At 61.4% G+C, this 20,715-nt stretch overlaps 1 protein-coding gene across 7 annotated transcripts; it reads right to left on the bottom strand.

Annotated features, from left to right (window-relative positions):
• Positions 1 to 2,225: 2,225 nt before the first annotated feature.
• On the bottom strand, positions 2,226 to 19,939 carry THOP1 (thimet oligopeptidase 1). 7 transcript variants are annotated; one of them, XM_082381584.1, is made up of 13 exons: positions 19,778 to 19,937; positions 17,434 to 17,646; positions 14,978 to 15,126; positions 13,863 to 13,970; positions 11,106 to 11,208; positions 7,843 to 8,003; positions 6,678 to 6,813; positions 6,109 to 6,475; positions 5,827 to 6,028; positions 3,879 to 4,065; positions 3,644 to 3,772; positions 2,881 to 3,017; positions 2,226 to 2,630 (listed from the first exon to the last, which is right to left on the bottom strand). In XM_082381584.1, exons 1-13 carry the CDS (start codon positions 19,791 to 19,793, stop codon positions 2,475 to 2,477), a joined length of 2,064 nt encoding a protein of 687 aa, XP_082237710.1. In that variant the 5' UTR covers positions 19,794 to 19,937; the 3' UTR covers positions 2,226 to 2,474. The 7 variants fall into 7 exon arrangements, with proteins under 7 accessions (XP_082237710.1, XP_082237708.1, XP_082237711.1 ...); XM_082381582.1 differs by having other exon boundaries at positions 2,226 to 3,017; positions 19,778 to 19,939; XM_082381585.1 differs by lacking the exons at positions 13,863 to 13,970; positions 14,978 to 15,126; positions 17,434 to 17,646; positions 19,778 to 19,937 and adding an exon at positions 12,481 to 13,380 and having other exon boundaries at positions 2,881 to 2,981.
• Between the last annotated feature and the right edge of the window lie 776 nt (positions 19,940 to 20,715).

Below are 20,715 nucleotides of genomic sequence, written 5' to 3'. Positions count from 1 at the left end.
ACTGAGCATCATGTTCTCAAGGTACATCCACATTGTAAACGAGTGTCAGTGCTTCTCTCCTTTTCATGGTGGAGTGATGCTCCCGCTTGTGGAGGGACTAGATTATTTTTTTTTTTTAGATTTTTTGTATCGATTCATCCCTGGATAGACGCTTGTTTCATCAATTTTTAAAAATAAATAAATAAATAAATTTATTTTTGGCTGTGTTGGGTGTTTGTTGCTGCGCGCGGGCTTTCTCTAGTTGCGTTGAGCAGGGGCTACTCTTCATTGCGGTGCGCAGGCTTCTCATTGCGGTGGCTTCTCTTGTTGCGGAGCACGGGCTCTATCTAGGTGCGCGGGCTTCAGTGGTTGTGGCACGCGGGCTCAGTAGTTGTGGCTCGCGTGCTCTAGAGCTCAGGCTCAGTAGTTGTGGCGCACAGGCTTCGTTGCTCCGCGGCATGTGGGATCTTCCCGGACCAGGGCTCGAACCCGTGTCCCCTGAATTGGCAGGCGGATTCTTAACCACTGCGCCACTAGGGAAGCCCAAGCTCCATCCTTTTTAAAAACGTGTTCCTTCCACCTTCATGGAGGAGGGGTAGGGGATGGGGAGGAGTGAGAACCCGATTGGCAGGGGTCGTGTCGCAACCCCGGAAGGGGACAGGGGAAGGATCTAAGAGGTGGCACCGGGCCACAGTCGACCCCCAGTGACAGCTAAGAGCTGCACTGCTGCCCCTTCCTGCCCCAGGACCTGAGCTCAGGTCCCGAGGCGGCTGGAGAAACGCAGTTTTTGGTGAGATGCTCTTACTTACTGTGTGGAGCTGCTGTGGCCGCCCCGGCGCCCACACCCCTGCAGGGCCGTGTGCCCGTCCTCCCTGCCCCCTGCCCAGGGCTCGGGGAACAGCAGTCTCTGTGGGGCAACCTGCCTCCCAGTCCTTCAGTGACCACGGAGAAGTGGGAACGGGCTGGGCTGCCGGAGAGCCTGGGCATGCAACACCTGAGCTCAGCCCTGGGGGCTCACGTGAGGGCAGGGGCTGGGGGGTGCGGGCGGTGAGCAGATGGGCCTCCAGCCGGCATTCAGTCTGGGCCCTGGACCCGGGGAAAGGCCTCACCCTCTCAGTCCTGACCTGCCCGCTTGGGAACCCTGTGGCCCACCAGCCCGAGGCCTGTGGCTCCCGCAACGGACTGCCCGGCACACGGCTGGGGTGCCAACGCCACACCTGGATTTTGCACGGGGACCATCTGGGGGCTCGGTGCAGGGGAAGACAAGCAGCCCCCAGCCCCCGACACGCCACTTCCATACCATCGAGAGGTGCCTGGATGGAAGGCCGGCTGTGCTCCTTTTCGAGCCCCAGGTAATTCATACGAACAGCCCTCCTGGCCACGGGGCGCCCGCCCACCGGCTCTGGGCCAGCGAACAGCCCAGAACACAGAAGGCACAGAAGTGGGTGCAGGGAGCTGAGCCGGTGCTGAAGAAGGGCAGACACCACAGCCTGGTCCACAGCTGACTGGCCCAGGGCGGGTGAGAACGGGTGGGCAGGCTGAGGGGAGGACAGAGCGTGGCACGGCCTGCCCGCCTGGGTCCCGAGGAGAAGGTCAGGGCACTGTCCGCGCCCTCGCTCCGCTGCCTGGCGTCTTTTGTGGGGACGAAGGGCCGGAGGCAGGGCTCCCGAGGAGCTCAAAGGCCAGGGAAGGACACACGGGATGGTCCAGACCCACCCTACCGCTCCAGTGGTGCAGCACCTTCTCTGAATTCCTACTGCCACCAAAAAACACCCCTAAGGCCTTTTGGAAAAATTGCTAGAACCCAGGAAGGCGGTCCCTTGCTGTGGTCCAGACTTCACCAGCTGCCAATGACCAGAGGGAGGGAGCCAGCCGGCCGGCTGTGAGCAGGAGGACAGGACATGGGGACAGGGACAGCCACAGCCGGGCTTCCCGCAGCTGTGCCCACCGCCAGAATCAGCTGCAGCCAATCACAGCCCCCGAGATCCCAAACAGTGATGGGCGAGAGGCCGGCAGGAGACTGACACCCCATCACTGGAGAGCCGGCCCGGCCAGGGTTGGGGGGCCATCCCCGTCTGAACTCACCCCACAGCACAGCTGTCTCCCAGTGACCCAGACGTGTCACCAGCGGACAGCAGCCTTCAACGGCCCCAGTGCTGATCCCTGACCAAGGTCAGAACTCCCCCCACAGTGACGGCCCCCATGCCACTCCTGTGGTGGAAGGGATGGCAGTCAGAGACCAGGACTGGAGTCTTTTTTTTAATGGCTGCGTTTCAAAGAACCATGTTTTAACCAGGAAAGCTCCCCAGGAAGGAGCTGCATTAGTGCAACAAGTGGGAGCCTTGACGCCAGGCTCTCCAGACACGTCCAGGTGGAGACTTTTGGCCCAGGCCGGCCACCAGGGACTCAGGGGCTGGGGGGACACGCGGCCCCTCCCCCGCCCCGGCGGGGCGCTAAGGCACCCGGCCCGCTGGGGTGGGCAGAACCCTGTGCCGTCAGCAGGCCGGCGGCTCGCAGCCCTCAACCTGCAGCCCTTTGCTCAGGAGGAAGGCGTCCTGCTTGGGGTCCCGACCCAGGAAGAGCCTTAACATGACGCTGGCGTCCTCGGAGCCGCCTGGCCTCAGGATGCAGCTTCTGTAGTCCATGCCCACCTGCCGAGAGGGGACGGGGCTGCAGGAGGGTGGAGTACCCCCTCCCCTGGCTCCAGGGGCCATCAGCATCCAAGGGAGGGGATCTGGGGGTGTGGGTGTGGCCACCTCTGCTGTGGCTGAACAAAGGGCAGGGGAGCAGGAGGTCCAGGGCAGGGCCCTCAGGGCCGGGCAGGCCCAGGCGGGTGGCACAGGCATCTAGTCCCAGGCCGAGGACCGCCGTCTTGGTCTGCGCGGCAGGCCGGCCTCTCACCTTGCCACTCAGGACGCCCTCCTGCTTGAAGCGTGTGTGGAACATGTCCGCGGAGTACACCTCGCTCCACAGGTAGCCATAGTACTGGGCGTCGTAGCCGCCTGCCAGGTGGCCGAAGGTCGCAGGCATGTTGGTCCCTGGGACACACGCGGAGAGGCTCCTGCCCGGCCCCCTGGCCCCTCAGTGCCCCTTCCCGAGAGCGGGGGCCTCAAAGCAGCCCTGTCTGAGACCCCTGCCACTAGAGGGAGGATTGGCGCAACACTTCTAGAAAACGGGGACCTTGCGGGCAACTCAGTGGAGGGACACAAATCAATCTTTGCCCACTTTCTGCTGAAGCTCACGAGGGTTCACCCCTAAGCCTCTTACAAGGTCAGCTGCCGAGGCTCTGAGGGATGAGTGAGGGCTCGCCCTCCAGCACGGGGAGAGCGCGGGTTAAAGTGCTCACAAGGGAGTGAACCGCGTGTCCGCAATGACACACACGTGTAAACCTCGTCGACGCGTTCCGTCCGGGGTATGAATCCCTCTCCTGCCCCTTCCAGGCTCTCCAGAAAGCACGTGCAGAGCCGCCCACCCCACCCTTGGCCTCCACGGGCCACAGCGGGAGGGACCAGCCCAGGAACCGAGGCGGGAAGAGGCCAGAAGTCCGCGGGCCTCGGCCGGAGCGTGTGTCGGTCCCCCTTCACATGCCACCATACGATCCTCCTGACCCGGGCAGTGGCTGCCACCCCAACCCCTCAGGTGGGCCCGGCTCGCGCGTGGCTACCTGGCGTGGCTGGGACCCCGAGGATCTCCTGGCAGAGGCGGGCATACACCTGGGCCGGGTCCGCGGGCGTCTGCGTGTGCAGAGCCTGGTCCACCTTGGCCAGGACGATCTGGCGCAGGTTGAAGAGGCCTTGGGGGGCGGGAGGAAGGAGACGTGGGACTGGCTCTGTGTCCAGGCCGCCCTCTCCAGCGGGGCGGTCCGGGAGCCCCCTTCCCTTCCCTCGGCCCGGCCGCACCTGTGTTGGCCTGCCGGGACTTGATGAGTTTGTCCAGAAGCTCTTGGGGGACGGCGCTGCCCGTGCGGTAGTGCTGGGACATCCTGAGCAGCGGCTCCACCTCCCACACCCAGTTCTCCAGCATCTGCGAAGGTGCCTCCACGAAGTCCCGCTCCACGTGTGTCCCGCTGAACATGGCGAACTCGGCCTGCAAGGCGGGCTGTGGAGCTGCAGGAGGGCCCATCCCGGACCCCAGACCTGCCCGGGACACAGGGGTGCAGAGAGCCCGCCACCCCGTGGATCACCGCGCCCCCTCCCCACCCATGGAGCCAACACTCTCCAGCCAAAGCCCCGCACCCACGAGGCAAAGGCACGGACGCGGCGCATCCGGATGGCAGCCGTTGGCAGGCGCTCTTTGCTCCTCTTTCGTGCCTGAAATTCTTCCTGAATACACGGCGCCTGACGCAGTGTGGCTGGAACCCAGGCCCGGCAGGTGTGGGTCCACACGAGCCCAGTGACCCCCGGCATGTCCTTCCCAGGCCCCAGGGAGCAGGGCAGACGCTGCCTCCTCACTCCTGGGTCACTCGAACTGCAAACAAGCGTCCTTCTCACGGTCTGCTGAATGCCCCAATGTGTGCATTTTTGTGTTTTTGGGGTGATTTCTCTGCTCAACACAGCTCCGAGCATACAGCTGAAGTGTTGGCTGCTGTCCCAAGTGCAGGAGGGCGGTGACGTGCTCACGGGGACAGTGAGTGTGTTAGATGAGCTTCCTTCAGGCGAGGGTTACAACCCCGCCGTGAGCCAATCAACAATTGCTATCAGACCAGGTGTCTTTAAACAGAAACACACATCACATGTGGCTGCGTGGGAATCGGTGGCGACAACGTGGTGACAGAGGGTGACCCCCAGCCTCACACCACAGACAACACTCCACCATAGTGGACAACAACAAAATGAAAGGCTTGATTACAAAACTTCTAGGCAGAAAAGGCAGAAGAAACTCAGTGCCTCGGGTTAGAGAAGGATTTTTTTCCATAGGACACAAAACGTGCAAGAAAACAGTTAATAGACTTAACTTCAAAGTCAAAACCTTCTGCTCATAAACATACTAGTAATAAGAGGTCCCTCCACACACGGGGACGTCCCTCAGCCACGCAGAGGGGTGAAGCACTGACACTCGCTACCACGTGGATGGACCCTGAGAACATGATGCTCAGTGAGAGAAGACAGACACAGAAGGACACAGAGGGTGCGACTCCACTGATGGGAAACATCCAGAACAGGAAGATCCACAGAGTCAGAGAGTGGGTTCCTGGTTGTCAGGGGCTGGGGAGGGGAGTGATAGCTAAGGGCGGGAGGAACATTTTTGGGGTGATGGAAATGTTCCAAAACATGGCAGTAGTGACGGCTGCACAGCTCAGTGAACTGTCCCCACGCGCTCCGGTGCAGCCTGTCAGAGTATCGCTCTCAGGACGAAGGGCTGACCGCAGGAAGACTGAGCGAGCAGTGGGTCCTGGGCCCGGCCGCTCAGCTGGGGGCCCCACGTGGGGAAGTCGGCGGGACTTGCTGAGCCTCCATCGAGACTGGCAGCAGCCCCAAGGCCTCACTGGGCGCGGCGTTCCCCGCCCCAGAGCCTTCCCTCTGGTTCTCATCACTGGCTGTCACCAGACTTGCAGGCAACGTTCCTTTCTTTTCTTTTGTCTTTTTTAAAGGCAACTCTTGAGTACACGTATTTAACATGTAGAGAACCAGCCCTGACACCTTGATCAGTGGCTTCCAGCCTCCAGGACATCCATTTCCGTTGTTTACGTGCCCAGTGCATGGGGTTTGATGATGGAAGCTGACACCGAGGGCGTCGCCACGTCCGGGGTGACGTCAGCTGAAGAGTCCCGCGGCGAGGACATGCCTGAGGACCATGCGCGCCCGGGCCCTCCCCCGCTCCTCCCCGCAGCCCAGCGCCCGCACCCACCTGGGAGCACAGCTGGTGCATCACGTGCCCAAACTCGTGGAAGTAGGTCTCCACCTCATCGTGCTGCAGCAGGGAGGGCGCGTCGGCTGTGGGCTTGGTGAAGTTGGCCACCATGGCCGCGATGGCGATCTGGCGGCTCCCGTCCTGCCGCAGGCAGCCTGGCTGCAGACCGAAGCAGGCCGCGTGCCCGTACTTCCCTTCCCTGGGGAGGGACGCGGGGTGAGGCCCAGCTTCCGCAGAGGATCCCCGGCCCATGGCCGACATGTACCCCCAAGCACACACCGAGGGTAGAGGTCCAGGTAGAACTTGCCGATGACCTTGCCCGAGGCCGTGTCCCGGACCGTGTAGAGCGTCACGTCTTCGTGCCACACGGTGGCGCCCTCCTCCAGGTCGAAGGTCAGCCCCAGCAGCTCCTGGTAGATGCCCAGCAGCCCGCGCGTGACCACCTGCATGGGGAAGTACTCCTTGAGCAGGTGCTGGTCCACGCGGTAGCGCGTCTCCTCCACCTGGTTCATGTAGTAGCGCATGTCCCAGGCGTTGATGCGCCCGTCAAAGTGCAGGCCCCGCCTCTCGCACTCAGCCTTCTTCAGCTCCAGGATCACGGCCCGCTCCTGCTCCCCAAGGGGCTTCAGCTTCTGGGCCAGCTCATCTGCGGGCGGAGGGGAGAGGCTCAGCTACGTCCCTGTGGCAGCCCCCCAGCCGCCCCCCACCCCATGCCCCTCGAGGCAGAATGAAGGGTCCAGGAAGGCGACCCGCAGGGGCTGACACAGTGGGGTCTCAGGCAGCACCACGTCCAGTCAAGGTCTGCCTGACCCCGCTCCCCACTGGGCCCCAGGGGGAGGCGGGGTTACCTAGGAAAGTGGCCACCACCTGGCTGGTCTTGGCCATGTTCATCTCCAGCACATAGTCGGCATGCGTGCTAAACCCCAGCAGGCGGGACTTCTGGGCCCGCAGGCTCACCAGCTCCCCAAGGATCGCGCAGTTCTCCTGGAACCCAGAGAGGGCCGGCGCTGGGGACCGTGGGCCATGCCCTCCCCGCGGGGCCCCGGGCCAGGTCTCTGCAGGCGGGCAGGGCTATCAGGCTGCTGGCGGGCACAGCCAATCCCCCTCCCTCCTCCTCCTGGCCCAGATTTCTAGGCACTTTGGTGCTGTCCTACCACGTGGTCTTTATAAACACAGGTCCTCTGGAACCAAAAGGGTGTGAACCGTGATGGGCTCTAAGGTTGAGGGTGGGAAGCAATGTGACCAGGCTCTCCAGGAGCCCCCGAGGGGCCTCCCAGGCGCAACAATACAAACTCAGCTGCCGAGCAGACAGTAGCTCATCCCCACGGCGCCCGAACACCCAGCCCCTGGACGGTGAGATGCCTGTTGCCGCAGGTGGCCCGGGGCTCGCCGCTGAGGCCCGGCCCCAGGCATACGCCACCTTCTCTGGGGCCACCTCTCCGGTTCTGCGGTGGGGTTCTCCTGGGAGCCCCCAGTCACCACAGGACCAACGTGGCTTGTCTGCAGCTCGAGAAGGTGGGGACACAGGACTGTCCCCCATGCCCCCCGCATCCCCCGCAAGGCCGAGCAAGCACCAGTGGTGTCTGCGGGGAAGATGAAGGGCTCATGCACAGCCCCCATCTACTGAAGACGCTGAACGGGAGAAGCACAGACTGCAGCCACACGCGGTATGGACCAAACACAAGTGTCCATGCAGGAACCAATGTCTGAATGTCAAGGCCGTGCCCGGGCCACAGCGAGAAGGCCCAGCCCACATGCTAGGCACAGAGAGGGGATGCGGGGGGGACATCTGCGAATCCGAGCTCCTCGGGTATCCGGCGACACCCCAGAGGGAGAGGACCTGAGGCTAAGGCTCGAGAGCGAGGGAGCAGAAGGGCGAGCTCAGGAAGAAAAGGCTCAGACTCCTGCCCCGGGGGCCTGGGGGACGGAGCCAGACCCCCGGACACCTGCTAGGGGCAGGGCGAGCTCGTGGGGCCCCTCCAGGCACTGAGCCGGCAGAGGCGGGCTCCGCACCTCCTTGCACCGACAGTTGAAGGCCTCCTCCACCTTCCTCCTGGTCTCGGGCACGTGGCATTTCTTCAGGAGGGGGAAGTAGTGCGGGTACTTGAGGGTGACCTTCAACTTCTCATCCTCGGTCTTCTCCAGTGAGTTCAGGAAATCCTCAGGGAGCCCTCCTGTGGGAGCCAAATCCGGGGGCTCTGAAAGGACCCGCGGGCTGCCCGACCGAGGTGGGAAGGGAGGGCGTCCCTCCCGCGTGGGAAGCGAGGAACGGGAGCCAGCAGGGAGCACAGTGCCCGGTGCGGCCCACCCACACGCCCACTTCCCACCTCTGCACCCAAAGGAGCCAAGTTGAGGGCTCTCCCACCTCAGACAGCTGCTGCTCTCCTCATCAGGACGCCCTCGGGGAGGAAAAGCTATTTTCAGCTCCCCCCAGGCCAGCCTGCACCCGAAGACAGTGTCCACCCCAGGACAGGCTCCAGGCTGGGACAGCATCCACCCCGGGATAGGCTCCAGCCCGGGACGGCGTCCACCCCGGGATGGCATGGGCTGCCGTCTCCTCTGTGTCCTTTCTGGGTGGATGGCACCAGTGGAAGGCAGAAACCGCCAGGCAGCCCTGACTGGGCGGTGTCCCCGCCCCATCCCAGCTGCCAGCACTGCTGCAATGGCTGGCCTCCAACCTGGCCTGTCCTCCTAGCGTGGAGACCTGGGTGCATCGCCCTCAGACTAAAACCTCCAGGGACCTGTGTCTCACAGCCTGGGCGATGCAAGGCTACCGCCCCTCATGCCCCGGCTCCGACCTGAGGCCAGTTCACTTGGAACCCTCGCCACCCAGCTCAGCCCTGGGGCCTGGGAGCCGAGGGAGGGGTGGAGGAACCCCAGAGGATCCCCCTCAGGTGGGTCGTCTCGGCGGGCCCCGACAGGTGTGCCCGTGACTCAAACCCTAACCCAACAAGAAACAGCTTAGGGAGAGCCGCCCTCGCCCCGAACCGGCTCTTCCTCCCTACTGGGACCGGAAGACCCTGTGACTCTCTCTCAGCCTCACGCTCATCCAGGAGCCGGTTCTCACTGTTGGACAAGGTGGTAAAAGCATGGAAGGGGCGCCACGAGGCGAATCTAAGGCGCTCGACCTGAGCTGAAGGCACCGGTAGGCACTCATGGGTGTGTGTCTGCGCGCGTGTGTGCATACAGCTCTCGTCAGCTGAGGGGGCCTAGAAGCAATAGCTCCCAGCATCTGGGAGCACAGCCAGCAGCCAGACCTTGGTTCTGACTATCCTGCCAGGGCCAGGCCGGGCTGGGCCAGGGAGAGGACAAAGTGAGCCCGGCCCACCCCGTGTCAAATAGCAGGTACTTGAAGAATCACAGGGACACGTCCACTTGAAGGGGCTCCTTGAGGCCACATTGGGACAATGAGCATCTAAGTAAGTGATGACAGCAGGGGACCGTACCCCGCCAGAAAGACCAGGACCTGGAAGCCCACAGATACAAAGACATTGGTCGGCAAGTACTGGGTGACGGGGCAGGGCAGGGGGGGTGAGTTCTGACTTACAAGAAGATACAAACTAAGAGATTACACAGAACTAGTGGGTGAAAACAAATGAGAGGAGCCAACCTCCAAGCTTCTCTGGAGAAGCGATTGACTATGAACGGAGAATGGCGCCTTTACAGAGAAGACGCCTAGAGGAAACTGCCTTAGGACTGAGATTTAGGGAAAGAAACCAAAGTGTTATGTGTATATATGACTCTCTCAAGAGAGGGAGGGAGGGAGAGGGAGATGGAGAGAGGAAGGGAGGGAGAGGGGGAGAGGGAGGGAGGCAGGGAGGGGAATGGAGGGAGAGGGAAGGAGAGGGGGAGGGAGGGAGGGAGAGGGGGAGGGAGGGAGAGGGATAGAGGTAGAGAAAGAGAGGGAGGGAAGGAGAGGGAGAAGGAGAGAGGCAGAGAGAGAGAGGAAGAGAGGGAGGACAGGAAGCAGGGAGAAAACAGAGAAAGAACACACCATCTACGTTTCTGTAAAATGACACCAGGGATCCTTCCATAACCAGGAGAAAATAACCCAGCAAGGCTCCTGCTCAGCTGGAACTGAAACTGCAGACGGGGTCAAACCCCACCAGGCTGGCCACACATGTCCAGCCGCCACTCCAGCCCTGCGAGACAGGTCACTGGGGCTCTGAGTGTCTGCTCCATGGAGCTGGGGTTCACCCTCTCACCCGGGAGGCTGGGCCATGACAGCAGGGCCCCTGGGCTAGACAGATGGGGGGAAAAGCAGCCCCACAGGACAGCTTGTGCCAGCAGATTCAGCTGTCAGTTTCCAGAGGCCTGGGACCACCCTTTGGCCCGTGAACGCCAGGAGCCACGTGGGTCTTGCTGCCCAGGACAGGGGGTTGGGGACCAGAAGTTAGGGCAGCAGAGGTTGGCGTGATGGACCTGAAGAACCTGCCTGGGTCAGCGTGCATCCATGGGTGTCCCCAAAACCCAGCCGCCCAGAGGCAAACGAGGTGTCACATCTTATGCAACAGCCTGTTACACAGACCGGTGAGGATGCTCAGCCCCATCTGAACCCCGGGCAGAGGTGACAGGCCGCTGACCACCTGGCCTAGATTTTGCAAAACTATCAACGTGGGCAAGACGGAAGCAAGTTTGTAAAAGGCTGAGGAACCGATCAACAGGGAAGGAGCCTGGAGAGACAGGAACTAAATGCGATGCCTGAGGCCTGGCTCAAGCCAGATGGGGCCAGAAATGTAAAGACTGCCATCGGGACGGCCGGGGGGACCGCTCCACGCTCTGCTTCCCGAGGGGGGCCTGCGCCCGGGGACCCAGGAGGCACCCCTGCTCCTGGCGACGTGTCCGGAGGCCCCGGCGCAGGAACAGCACACGCGGCATCCACGCAGGGAGGCCGGGCCCGGGGAGCACACGGGGTCTCCCTGGTGCTATTCTTGCCACTTCCTTACAGGTGTGAAGTTTTCAAAATAAAGCATTCGAGGAAGAGGGCAGAAGTTGAAAAAGCCGCCCAGGCCCCAGCCCTTCAAGACCCCACGCTGGATCAGGCTGGGGAGGACCCTGTGAGATTAAAGAAACATCACAGAGAGCAGGGTGGGGGTGGGGTCTCGGCAGACAACTCCCTTTGGGGCAGAATCTCGGTAGACAGACCGGAACCGTCCCCAAGGAAGGATCCAGAACCTTGGGAACCAAACACTTTGAGTGCCCCAGCGGAAGAAGGCCCTCCCGGGGATCAGGGGCACACAGATGCCTCTCTACCACCCTGTGGGGCCCGCACGCACCCAACTCCTCGCGCGTGAATGGCAGGAAGGTCGTGTCCTCGTTCAGGTTCTTGTTGAAGTCGATGCACAGGAGACTCAGCTTCTTCTTGATGCTCTTGATTTTCTGAAGGAAGAAGACGGCCGTGAGATCGGGGGGCGGGGGCACGGAGGCAGGTTAAGGGAGAAGAGGCGGATGAGAGGAGGGAGATGGGAGAGAAAGGACCTCGGGTCCTGTTAGGACCCTCCTCAGGAGTTACCCCAAGGTGACAGCCTAAGTTTCAGCCATTTCAACGGAGCTAAGTTTCTGTCCCTTCAGGGTCTATCTGGCTTTCAGAAACAGGGAGAAATGGACCAGCCTGGGGGAGGGAGTGACGTGGGGCGCAGAGGAAGGCACCGGCTCCCCGGGGTCCCTGCCGGGGCAGCAGCAGGCAGGGCGCCTCAAGGACCTGCCCAGGCTGCACCCCCTGACCGGCCCAGGACTCAGTGCGCCCGGCCCCGCTCCCGGGCTGAGCAGACGTGCCTGTCAGAGGACAGGAGGGGCGCTGGGGGAGCGTGCCCGCTGGCTCTGCCAGGAGCAGGGGCTCGTCAGGCACGCCTGGCTCAGAACCAGCCCGAGGGACGCCAGGCCTCTGTGGGCAGCAGGCGCCGTGCCGGGCACTGGCCTCCCTGCAGCCTCACGGCCCCACGGGCCATGACTGGGCAGGAGCACAGGGTGCCCTGGGAGGGCGGGGCGGCACTCAGGACCCTGCCCCGCGCCAGCAGGCCGCCTCTCCTGGGCGCCCTCCTCCCCGGGCGTCCCCGTGGTCCCTCCGGCCAGTGGTTCTCAAGTGTCAAGGCCGTCTGCGCAGCCCCAGTGTCCACACCCTCACCTCCCCCAGCTTCGAAGCTCCACGTGCCTGCCGCTGCGCAGGACTTCGGGGCCCACGCGCCCGGGACCACCCCGGAGGCTGGAGTCCCACAGTCCTCCGAGTCCCGGTTTCCTCCACCACAAGGCACAGCACCGGCCGAAGCTGTCGCTGAGCCCTGGGTCGGGCCTGGTACCCGCGTTCACCGCGTCGTTCACTTTCTGATGCAAACCAGCCAGCGCAGGGCTGCACCCCAGCCCCTTCTGTACGGAGCTCCCACCCTCGGGGCCACCGTCCCCCTGCCCTCATCACCCCGGAGAGGCCCGGAGCCCCGGGGTCATTCTAGCCGATCCTGAGCCTGCTCCTTCCCGGGGCCCCACACCTCATGCTCTTGTACCCAGCCACCCGTCCCTTCATTCCTGCTGAACCCTCGTGCTCCCAGGAGGCCCTATGTGACGAGGCGTGCCCTGCCCAGAACCATGAGTGACAAGCTCTTTCCTGATCTGCTGGCCTCACTATTCTCTGTCCTCCACACAAACCGACTCGGTCACCTGTGAGGGGGTCCTCAGGTCACGCACGTTGCAGATGGTGAGTAGGGACAACGGGGTCCAGTGACCAGCCTCCGGGGACCCAGCCGGTTGGTGGCAGAGCTGGGTCTGATCCTGGCCATCAAGATGCGTGTAGCCACGGCGCCCATGCCGCCCACCGAGGTGACGCTCTCGACCATGGGTGGCTCGCCGTGCCTGCCCCCCTCCCCACCCCATGGGGCTGCCTCCCGGGAGGGGCCGGGCTGCCCATCGCCCGCCTGTCCAGGGTGCCGCAGGGACCCCGTCCTGCTGGACCAGGAGTGGGAAGAACTGAGGGCTCTGGGGTCCACGCTGGGGGCAGAGGGGTGTCAGACAGCTGGGAGGACCTGAAGGGACAGGCCCCCCCGGGGGGGGGGCCCCACTGGAAACCCGCGCGGCCGCAGGGCTCAGCCCAGAGAGGAGGGAGGGGGTGAAGGCGGACGCCATGCTCTTCAGCCTCCCGTCGCCCCCAGCCTCCATGCCCAGTGGGAGCCGCACTGTGAATTACGGGAGAAACGGGTCGGGTCTTGGTCCCCAGTCCTGGCACACAGCTCCTAAACCTAAAGCCACAGGACGGGTTGCATCTTACAGCCCCACTGCCTGCCCACCTCCTGGGAGGGGAGAGGGACAGGGGTTGCAGCGTGAATCAGTGGCCCATGGCCAACGATGTAATCGTGCTCATGGAACAAAATCTCAGTAAACTCGGGGTTCAGAGAGCTGCCGGGTGGGTGCCTGCAGGGGGCCTGGAAGCCCCAGCCCCACCCCACGCCTCCCCACCTCCTCCTTCCACCTGGCTGTTCCCTTATAATAACCCGGTGGTCTAGTCTGTGGACTGGGTGCCTGTGTTCTGGGGGCCGCGCTAGCCAACGAACAGAACTCGGGGTGGGCGTGTGGGAACTCCTGACACAGCCTGTCAGCCACAAGCGCAGAAGACGACGTGGACCTGTGGCTGGCGTGGGCCGAGCCCTGACCCGCGGGCTCTGACTCTGGGTAGATGGAGTCCGAACTGAACTGTAGAAACCCGGCAGTCACAGAGCTGCTGCTGTGGGAGCCCCACGGGCCTGGCGTCGGGACGGAAGCTCTGTGGGAGCGGGGGCTGAGGGTGGAGTGGGCTCGGAGGGGGGTCCTTCCTTGAGACCCTCCCAACAAAGCCACGGTGGTGGGGAGGGCCCGGATGAGGCGGGGCTGGGGTGGGATGCAGGGAGGGGCCCACGCCGCCTGTGCCCTGGGGAAGCCCTGTGACCCTGAGGACCGAGGGCGGAGCAGGTGCAGAGGGAGCGCTGGTCCACGTGGACCTTCCCTCCTGGGATTGAGGCGGCAGAGAGATGGGCAGAGGCCGGCACGCGGGGCCCAGGCCAGGCGCTCACCTCCTGCGTCTCCTCGGGCAGGTGGAGCCCGTTCCTCCTGCCCAGCCTGATCAGCCGCTCCAGGTACCGCGACGCCTCTGGCCTCAGCGAGTCACTCTGTACCTTCTCCTAGAACAAGATAACCAAAGTTCTGCTCGCAGCAAAACATCGAGACGGTGCCCAGTGCTGGCGAGGCAGCAGAGAACAGGGGAGTCGTCGCTGGAGGGCGCGGAACACGGTGCAGCCACTCTGGAAAGAAGCTGGCCAGCTTCCTAGAAAGCGAAACTTCCTAACAAAGCAGCCGTCGCAGGACTCGGCAACCGCAGTCATGGGCACGTACCCCGGGGAAATGGAGACTGAAGTCCACACAGAAGCTGCACACAAACGCTCGCCTGACTGGGAAGAGCCCCAGACCGAAAGCCGCTGGGGACCTTCCCAGGGCAGCGGATGACAGGGGCAGTTGTGTCAACTTCAGGATCCTGCTGGGACGCTGACTTTACTCTCACAAAAGGGGGAAAACGGGGCAAAGTAGCCGGGACCGCTCTGAATCATTTCTTACAACTGCACGTAAACCTACAATTAATTCTGTCAGTGAAAACTTCTGTTAAAAGAAGCACTGCCTGCGCTTTCAGAGGCCACCGCCCTCGTGTCTGCACAAAGCACCCAGGGGCCTCCCCTGGTCCCGAGGGATACGCATCAGCGGGTTCTAAGAACCACCCACCAGCCACGTGAGAAGTATCCGTGGTCCCCCCGACACAGGCAGCAGTGCTCGGCCAGCTGCACGGAGCACCCACAGGAAGGCAGGAAGTGCACACACCTGTTACTCGTCCCTCACTTCACGTTGGAGACCGGACGTCCCCTCTAGGTGTCCCCAGCAAGGTCGGGAAGGTGAGGTGACTTGTGGACCCGGGAAGGCATTTTATGCTTCTTCTCCTCCCTCCCACTCGTCTTTGTCACGTTTCTAACGTCGTCTGCTGTGGTCCAATGGCCCCACCGTGAAACTCACCACCTTCCCCAGGCCCGGCGCACAGCCCGTGGTGCCCACTGCCCACCTGCGGGGCCCCCTCCAGCTTGACACCTCGTAAAGCCTGGGGAGCGGAAGGACCCAGTCTGAAGACGCCCTGCCGCGCGCTCACCTGCAGCCACACGATCCTCTGGTACACGTCCTGCCTCATGCTCATCTCCACGTCGAACTCGGACAGCTTCTTGTCTGCCTCCGTGCTGGCTGTCCGGATGTCCTTGGATGGGGAGACGTGCTGGGGGAAGTCAAGGATGTTCCTCTGAACTGAAACGGGGAGACGACAGGACAGGTGTGAAAACGGCCCCGGGTGGAAACGGGTGGGTGCCAGCCCCAGGCTAGAGATGAGCAATTACCCCCGTCCTTGGGGACTCACAGTCCAAAAGGGAAGGAACTTAGCTCAGGACACCCCAAGCCAAGAGGGACCGGAACAGGGAGCAGAACGAGACCGGAAGAGGCCAAAGGGATGCGGTGCCAGAAAAGAGCCACGGCTGCCCATGGCTACGCTGCAGCTCACCAAAGATTTTATACTTCACGGCACACGTGTACGCTTCGTGAGACAGGACGTGGTGTGGCGGCTGTGAAAGCACACGCTTCAGCTGAGTCACCACGTGACCCGCAGACCCACCCCCCCCAGGTGCACACCCGAGAGTAACGGAACACCCTCCACCCAAAACTTCCACACACGCCATCACAGCAGCATGATCCGTAGTAACCGAACAGTGGACACGACCCAGACACCATCAGCAGATGACTGGACACGTGTCCCTCCACACACGGGAGCATCACTCAGCCGAGAAAAGGGGTGAAGCCCCGACACTCGCTGCCACGTGGACAGACCCTGAGAACACGATGCTCAGTGAGAGAAGCCAGACACAGAAGGACACACAGGGTGTGATTCCACTGATGGGAAACGTCCAGAACAGGCAGATCCACAGACACTGTGGGTTAGTGTTGTCAGGGGGTGACTGCTGATGGGGACGGGGCTTCCTTTTGGGGTGATGGAAGGTTCTGGAATTGGATAGTGGTGAAGGCTGGATATGCTAAATACGCTAAAAACCAATGACATCTATGCTTTAAGTAGGCAGATTACATGGTATGTGAATTCTATCTCAACACAGCAGTGTTTAAAAAAGCACATACTTTGCGTGGGGGAGACCTGAATTAACATCACAGTTTGGTGGCGTCCACGGTTCCAGGCCACCGAGATGGCCCAGGTCTGGTGGGTCAGCTGCAGCGTGGAAACCTCTGCAGGGCAGTCACCGGCTAAGCTGACCAGGCCGAACACAGTGGGGCTCTGGGCGGGTCTGATGCCGGTGGCCCGAGAGCAAGCCATGAAAAGGACAGAAACAGCCTTTTCTGTCCGTTTGGGATTTGCAGGCTGTGACTGCACTGAGTATGACAACGAAACAGCAGAGTGTGGGATTAGTCCAGGTGGCTGGTGTGGGGAGGGGGGGCACGGGAAGGGGCGCCGGGGCGGAGCTCAATCTGTGCTCAAAGAACCCGACGCCCAGCCAGGCAGAGGGGAGGGGCTCCCCGGCTGGCACGAAGCCCCCAGATGGGGCGCAGGACGAGGGGCAAGGCGGCACGCGGCCGGGCCCCAGAGGCCACGTCGAGGGCTCCCACCTTCACCCCCAGGGCAGTGGGAAGGCACCGGAGTTGGTCGAGGGGAGTGCCGTGGTCCAATTCTAGTTTTCTTTAAAATTACTCAGGCTACTGAGGAGAGATAGAAAGAAAAGGCCACAGAAGTGGAGTAGGAGAGACCAAATCACGTCTGGCAGGGTCCCTCCCGAGGTGGGAATTTGCATCATCCACACTCCAGAGCCTCCTGCCACAGATGAGAGGGGAGACTGAGCCCGCCACCCCCTCCCCCGCCCCCGCCAGAGCAGGGGACTAGGGGGCAGAGCCGGCCTGCGGGCTCTTCATCCGCTGCCTGAGCCGCAGCCCTCACCCTTGGGCCCAAGGCACACTGGGCGCCCCCCAGGGCGGATCCTCTGGAGTCTAAGCCTGCAGGCCAGGGGCAAGCAGACCCTGCACGGCGAGGCGTCAGGAACATGTGAGAATCCCGCAGCTGGAACTCAGGGATTCTAGACGGTTCCCAGAAAAACAGCTGTTCTAGAGATCCGGGCACAGGGGGTCTCCTCGGCTCAGAGTTCTCTGCCTCATCAAGCTCTGCAGAGGAGGCTCTGGGAGGCGAGCTGTGTATCTGACATACAAAGGCAGCAGACAGACCCCGTGGAGGAGAAGACGGAAGGACCCACTGGGTGGCGATGAGGACGCCTCAGGGTATCAGGGGACCCAGGGCACCGTGGGAGGAGAAAACCAAAGGGGACCAAGTTCAGCGGCTCAGAGAAAACAAACAGACCCCGGGGCAGGCACACGGGCAGGGGTGAGAAGGGGCTCCAGTTTCAAGGCTGGCACGTGAGCCGGCTCCCCGAGAGGAGAGCTGGCAGACACTGTCTGACACTGCCGTTCTGGGCCCTCGGGGACAGAGCAAGCTGGCCGGCCCGGGCTGCCTTTCTCCACCGGGCCCCCGGGGAGGAGGTGGTGTCGCCCGGTCTGGGCAGGGCTCACCTGTGTAGGACACCTCCACGTCGGCCAGCGCCTTGAGCGTGTTCTCGTAGGACACGTCTTGGAGCTCCTGGGAGCCCACGTGGTCGTACACGCGCTTGGTCTCCTCGATGAGCTTGGTGGTGAGCTCCCCGATTTGCTGGGCACTCAGGTCCCACCGGAGGTAGTTCACGGCCGAGCACGGTGCCGCCACGTCCAGGGCGTCTCCTGCACAGGCTGGACCCAGAAAACAGAACCCCACACCCGGCGTGTCTGCTTCAGGCTCGGAATCAGGGTCAGAGTAACAGCCCGGGGAGAGTCCACTGTTTCCCGGAGCAGATGGCGAGGCCCCAGGGCTTTCTGGGGACGCACAGGGCGATCGGCTCTCTAGAGCACAAGGTGATCCTGCCCCCAGGGGACACTGGGGGATGTCTGGGGACGTCTGTGGTTGTCACCACTAGGGAGTGATGCTCCTTCCTCAGCAAGGTCAGGCGTGCTGCTCAACACCCCACAGCAGCCAGGACCGCCCCCAGGAGAGGCCCCGCCCCTGAAGTCAGCGGTGCTGAGCGGGACATCCGGCATATACCTGCGTTTCACTGAAAGAATAACTGGACGGCAGGGTGGTACCCCCAACCTCCCTGAACGGAACCTGGAACATCTGTATTGTATTGCTCCTCTAAAAGGGGGAAATCTGATTACTGTGACGTCTCTAGCCCCAGGAGTTTTTGGAAACAGGACTGTGGTCCCATAACAACAGCTGTTGCGTTTCCCTGGTGGCGCCGTGGTTAAGAATCCACCTGCCAATGCAGGGGACACGGGTTTGAGTCCTGGGCCAGGAAGATGCCGCGGAGCAACTAAGCCCGTGCGCTACAACTACTGAAGCCCGCGTGCCACAACTACTGAAGCCCGCGCGCCTAGAGCCTGTGCTCCGCAGCAAGAGAAGCCACCACAATGAGAAGCCCGCGCACCGCAACGAAGACCCAACGCAGCCTGAAATAAATAAATAAATTAATTAATTAAAAGAAAAACAACAGCTGTCACTTGAAAACCTTCTTGTGTGTTCCAGGGTGTTTTGACCTCACTGAACTCTCAGGCAGTTCTGTATTCTGCATCCCATGTAGCTCCACTTTACAGATGGGAATCCTGAGCTCGCCATGATGCCACAGGCAGCAAGCGACAGAGGTGGAGGGTTCAAAGTCGGGCAGCTTACTTCCACTGATACACACTAAGTGGCGGGGGGAGCCTCTTCACCTCAATAGAGGTTCGATTTTTCTGGCCAAATGACTGCTTCAAATTAGAGAATATCTTTGCAGAATATTTTGGATTTCAAGAACTGCACAAGAGGGTCTGTGAGTCTGCATTAAATCTGGTGGTAAAGAAGGGCTCCAGGAGCTCAAGAAAGGCGGGAGGTCCGAGTGAGGTGGAATTGTCGGGAAAATCTTTTGGAGGAACTAGGATTTGAAAACTTGGAGCAGGCACATTCCTTTCATAAATACTTACTGATTGTCACCTACGTGCCAGATCTCTGAGCTAACAATCCTGCAGCAAACAAGGCAGACAACATTCCTGCCTCCCTGAGGCCTGAATAACCATAATTATGATTATCATCATTAATACAATTACTATCATCATCATCACAATGGGCTGCAGAAAGAACAGAGAGGATAGGTGGGCAAGAGAAAATTCCAGGAGGCACCACTCAACATCCTGGGCGATTTTCTAAAATACAGTATGCGGGTGGCATCGCTCCCCTAAATGAAAACCCTTCCATAGCGCCCCTTTGTGCGTCCCATAAAAGGGACTCCCAGCTGTGTTCCAGCTAAAATGACTTGTTGCTCTCCAAACGCCCTACTGGTGTGCTTGCCTCCCCGCCTTTGCCTTCGCGATTCCCACCACCTGGGACGCTCCTCCCGCAGGACAGCTGCTTCTCCCCACGGGGTCCAGGCTGAATGAAATGCCACCTCCTCCGAGAAGCCCTCCAGGACCGCCCTCCCTAAAGAAGCACCACCAGCCCCGGCACCGGGGCACCACTGTCTAAAGCCCTTGCTTAATTTTTGCCTGTTGAACGTCCGTCTCCGGCTCTGGAACTGCGTCTAGAACTCCCTCAGAGTCCACCCCAGGACCAGACCCATCCTCAGCAGAAGTGACACGGAGTTTGCCGAATGAGTGAAGCGCTGGAAAAGTTGTTAATTTATTCGGCAACCGAGGGATCGGGGTTCCGGGCTCGCTGACCCCTCCTCCCCTGCCTGGGCCCGGGTCACTCGAGAGTCACTGGGCTCCGCTCTTAGGCCCCAGGGGCCACCACGAGGGAAGGGGCGCGCGGCTCCTGGGTCCGGCGAGCGGGGCCACACCAATGGGCGGCCGGTACCTGCGGGGGGCTTCATGGCTGGCGGGTGTGCACCGGCGACCTCTCCCTCCACCTGGCCTGCGTCGGCGTAGCGGCCGGCAGCCTCCGTCCACTCAGACGCCAAAGCCTACGGAACTGAGGTGCCCACCACCCGCGCACCAACTGAATGCTGGGAGACGCGTGCGCCGGTCGGCAGGGCGCACGCGCACCCCAGCTCCGCCCACAACCCGAGGCTGCGCGCCCAGGCGCTGACTCATCCTGAGCATGCGCTGGAACCACCCCCGCCCGTCATTGGCTCTCAGTGGTGAGAGGGCAGCGCCTTCGGGGAGGCGGGGGGGAGAGGCGTTTCCATGGAAACCCACACAGCTGGCGCCCTGGAGCCTTCGCTAGGTTCTCTCTGCCAGTAGTTCCCTTGGGCTTCTAGCTCCTGTATTAATTTGTACTTGCCTCCTTTCTACCTTTGTTGGGTATCTGGCTAGTTTTACAAGTTTTCTCCCTCATTTAAGGTCCTCCGTGGTCGCTTCCCATATCTCAGGCTCTTATCCCATTCCTAGCATCCTGGCCAGCTTCTAGCATCTAATGAACAGAGATGGTGCGCCACATATGTTAGCTGAATCCAGTTGGTCAATTAAATTAAACACACATTTATTTAAAAAACAGAAATGTAAGCAAGTATCATTGAGAAAGCTTCAGTGAACGGATCCAGGACTTCAAACAACAGGTGTTTTGGAACAGTGCAGTTACCTGACCTATATCTAGGGTTGTCAGTTGAAACAAAACCTTGAACCGTCTAAAGTACCCAGAAAGAAAAAATTATGAGAATTAAACCGGCCCCAAAACCCACCTCCTTCATTTCTGCAAAAGAAATGAAATGAAAATAACCCAGGGTGTTAAGTGTGCATGCGTTTTAAGTAGGATAAAAATGTATTAGGAGAACGCTTCTGGCAACTTTAACGCTA

Source organism: Balaenoptera borealis (assembly GCF_965194805.1).
Source record: "Balaenoptera borealis genome assembly, chromosome: 2".
Taxonomy (NCBI): domain Eukaryota; kingdom Metazoa; phylum Chordata; class Mammalia; order Artiodactyla; family Balaenopteridae; genus Balaenoptera; species Balaenoptera borealis.
The sequence above is the reverse complement of the archived record's forward strand: the minus strand, read 5'-3'. Positions and strand labels throughout refer to the sequence as shown.

What these genes read in the sequence shown, in the direction of transcription:
- THOP1 (XM_082381582.1), bottom strand. An exon ending in TGCCCGAGGAGACGCAGGAG is followed by an intron (nt 11,209 to 13,862) that starts GTGAGCGCCTGG and finishes TTCTTCCTTCAG; the next exon opens with AAAATCAAGAGCATCAAGAA. An exon ending in ATTCACGCGCGAGGAGTTGG is followed by an intron (nt 8,004 to 11,105) that starts GTGCGTGCGGGC and finishes TGGCTCCCACAG; the next exon opens with GAGGGCTCCCTGAGGATTTC.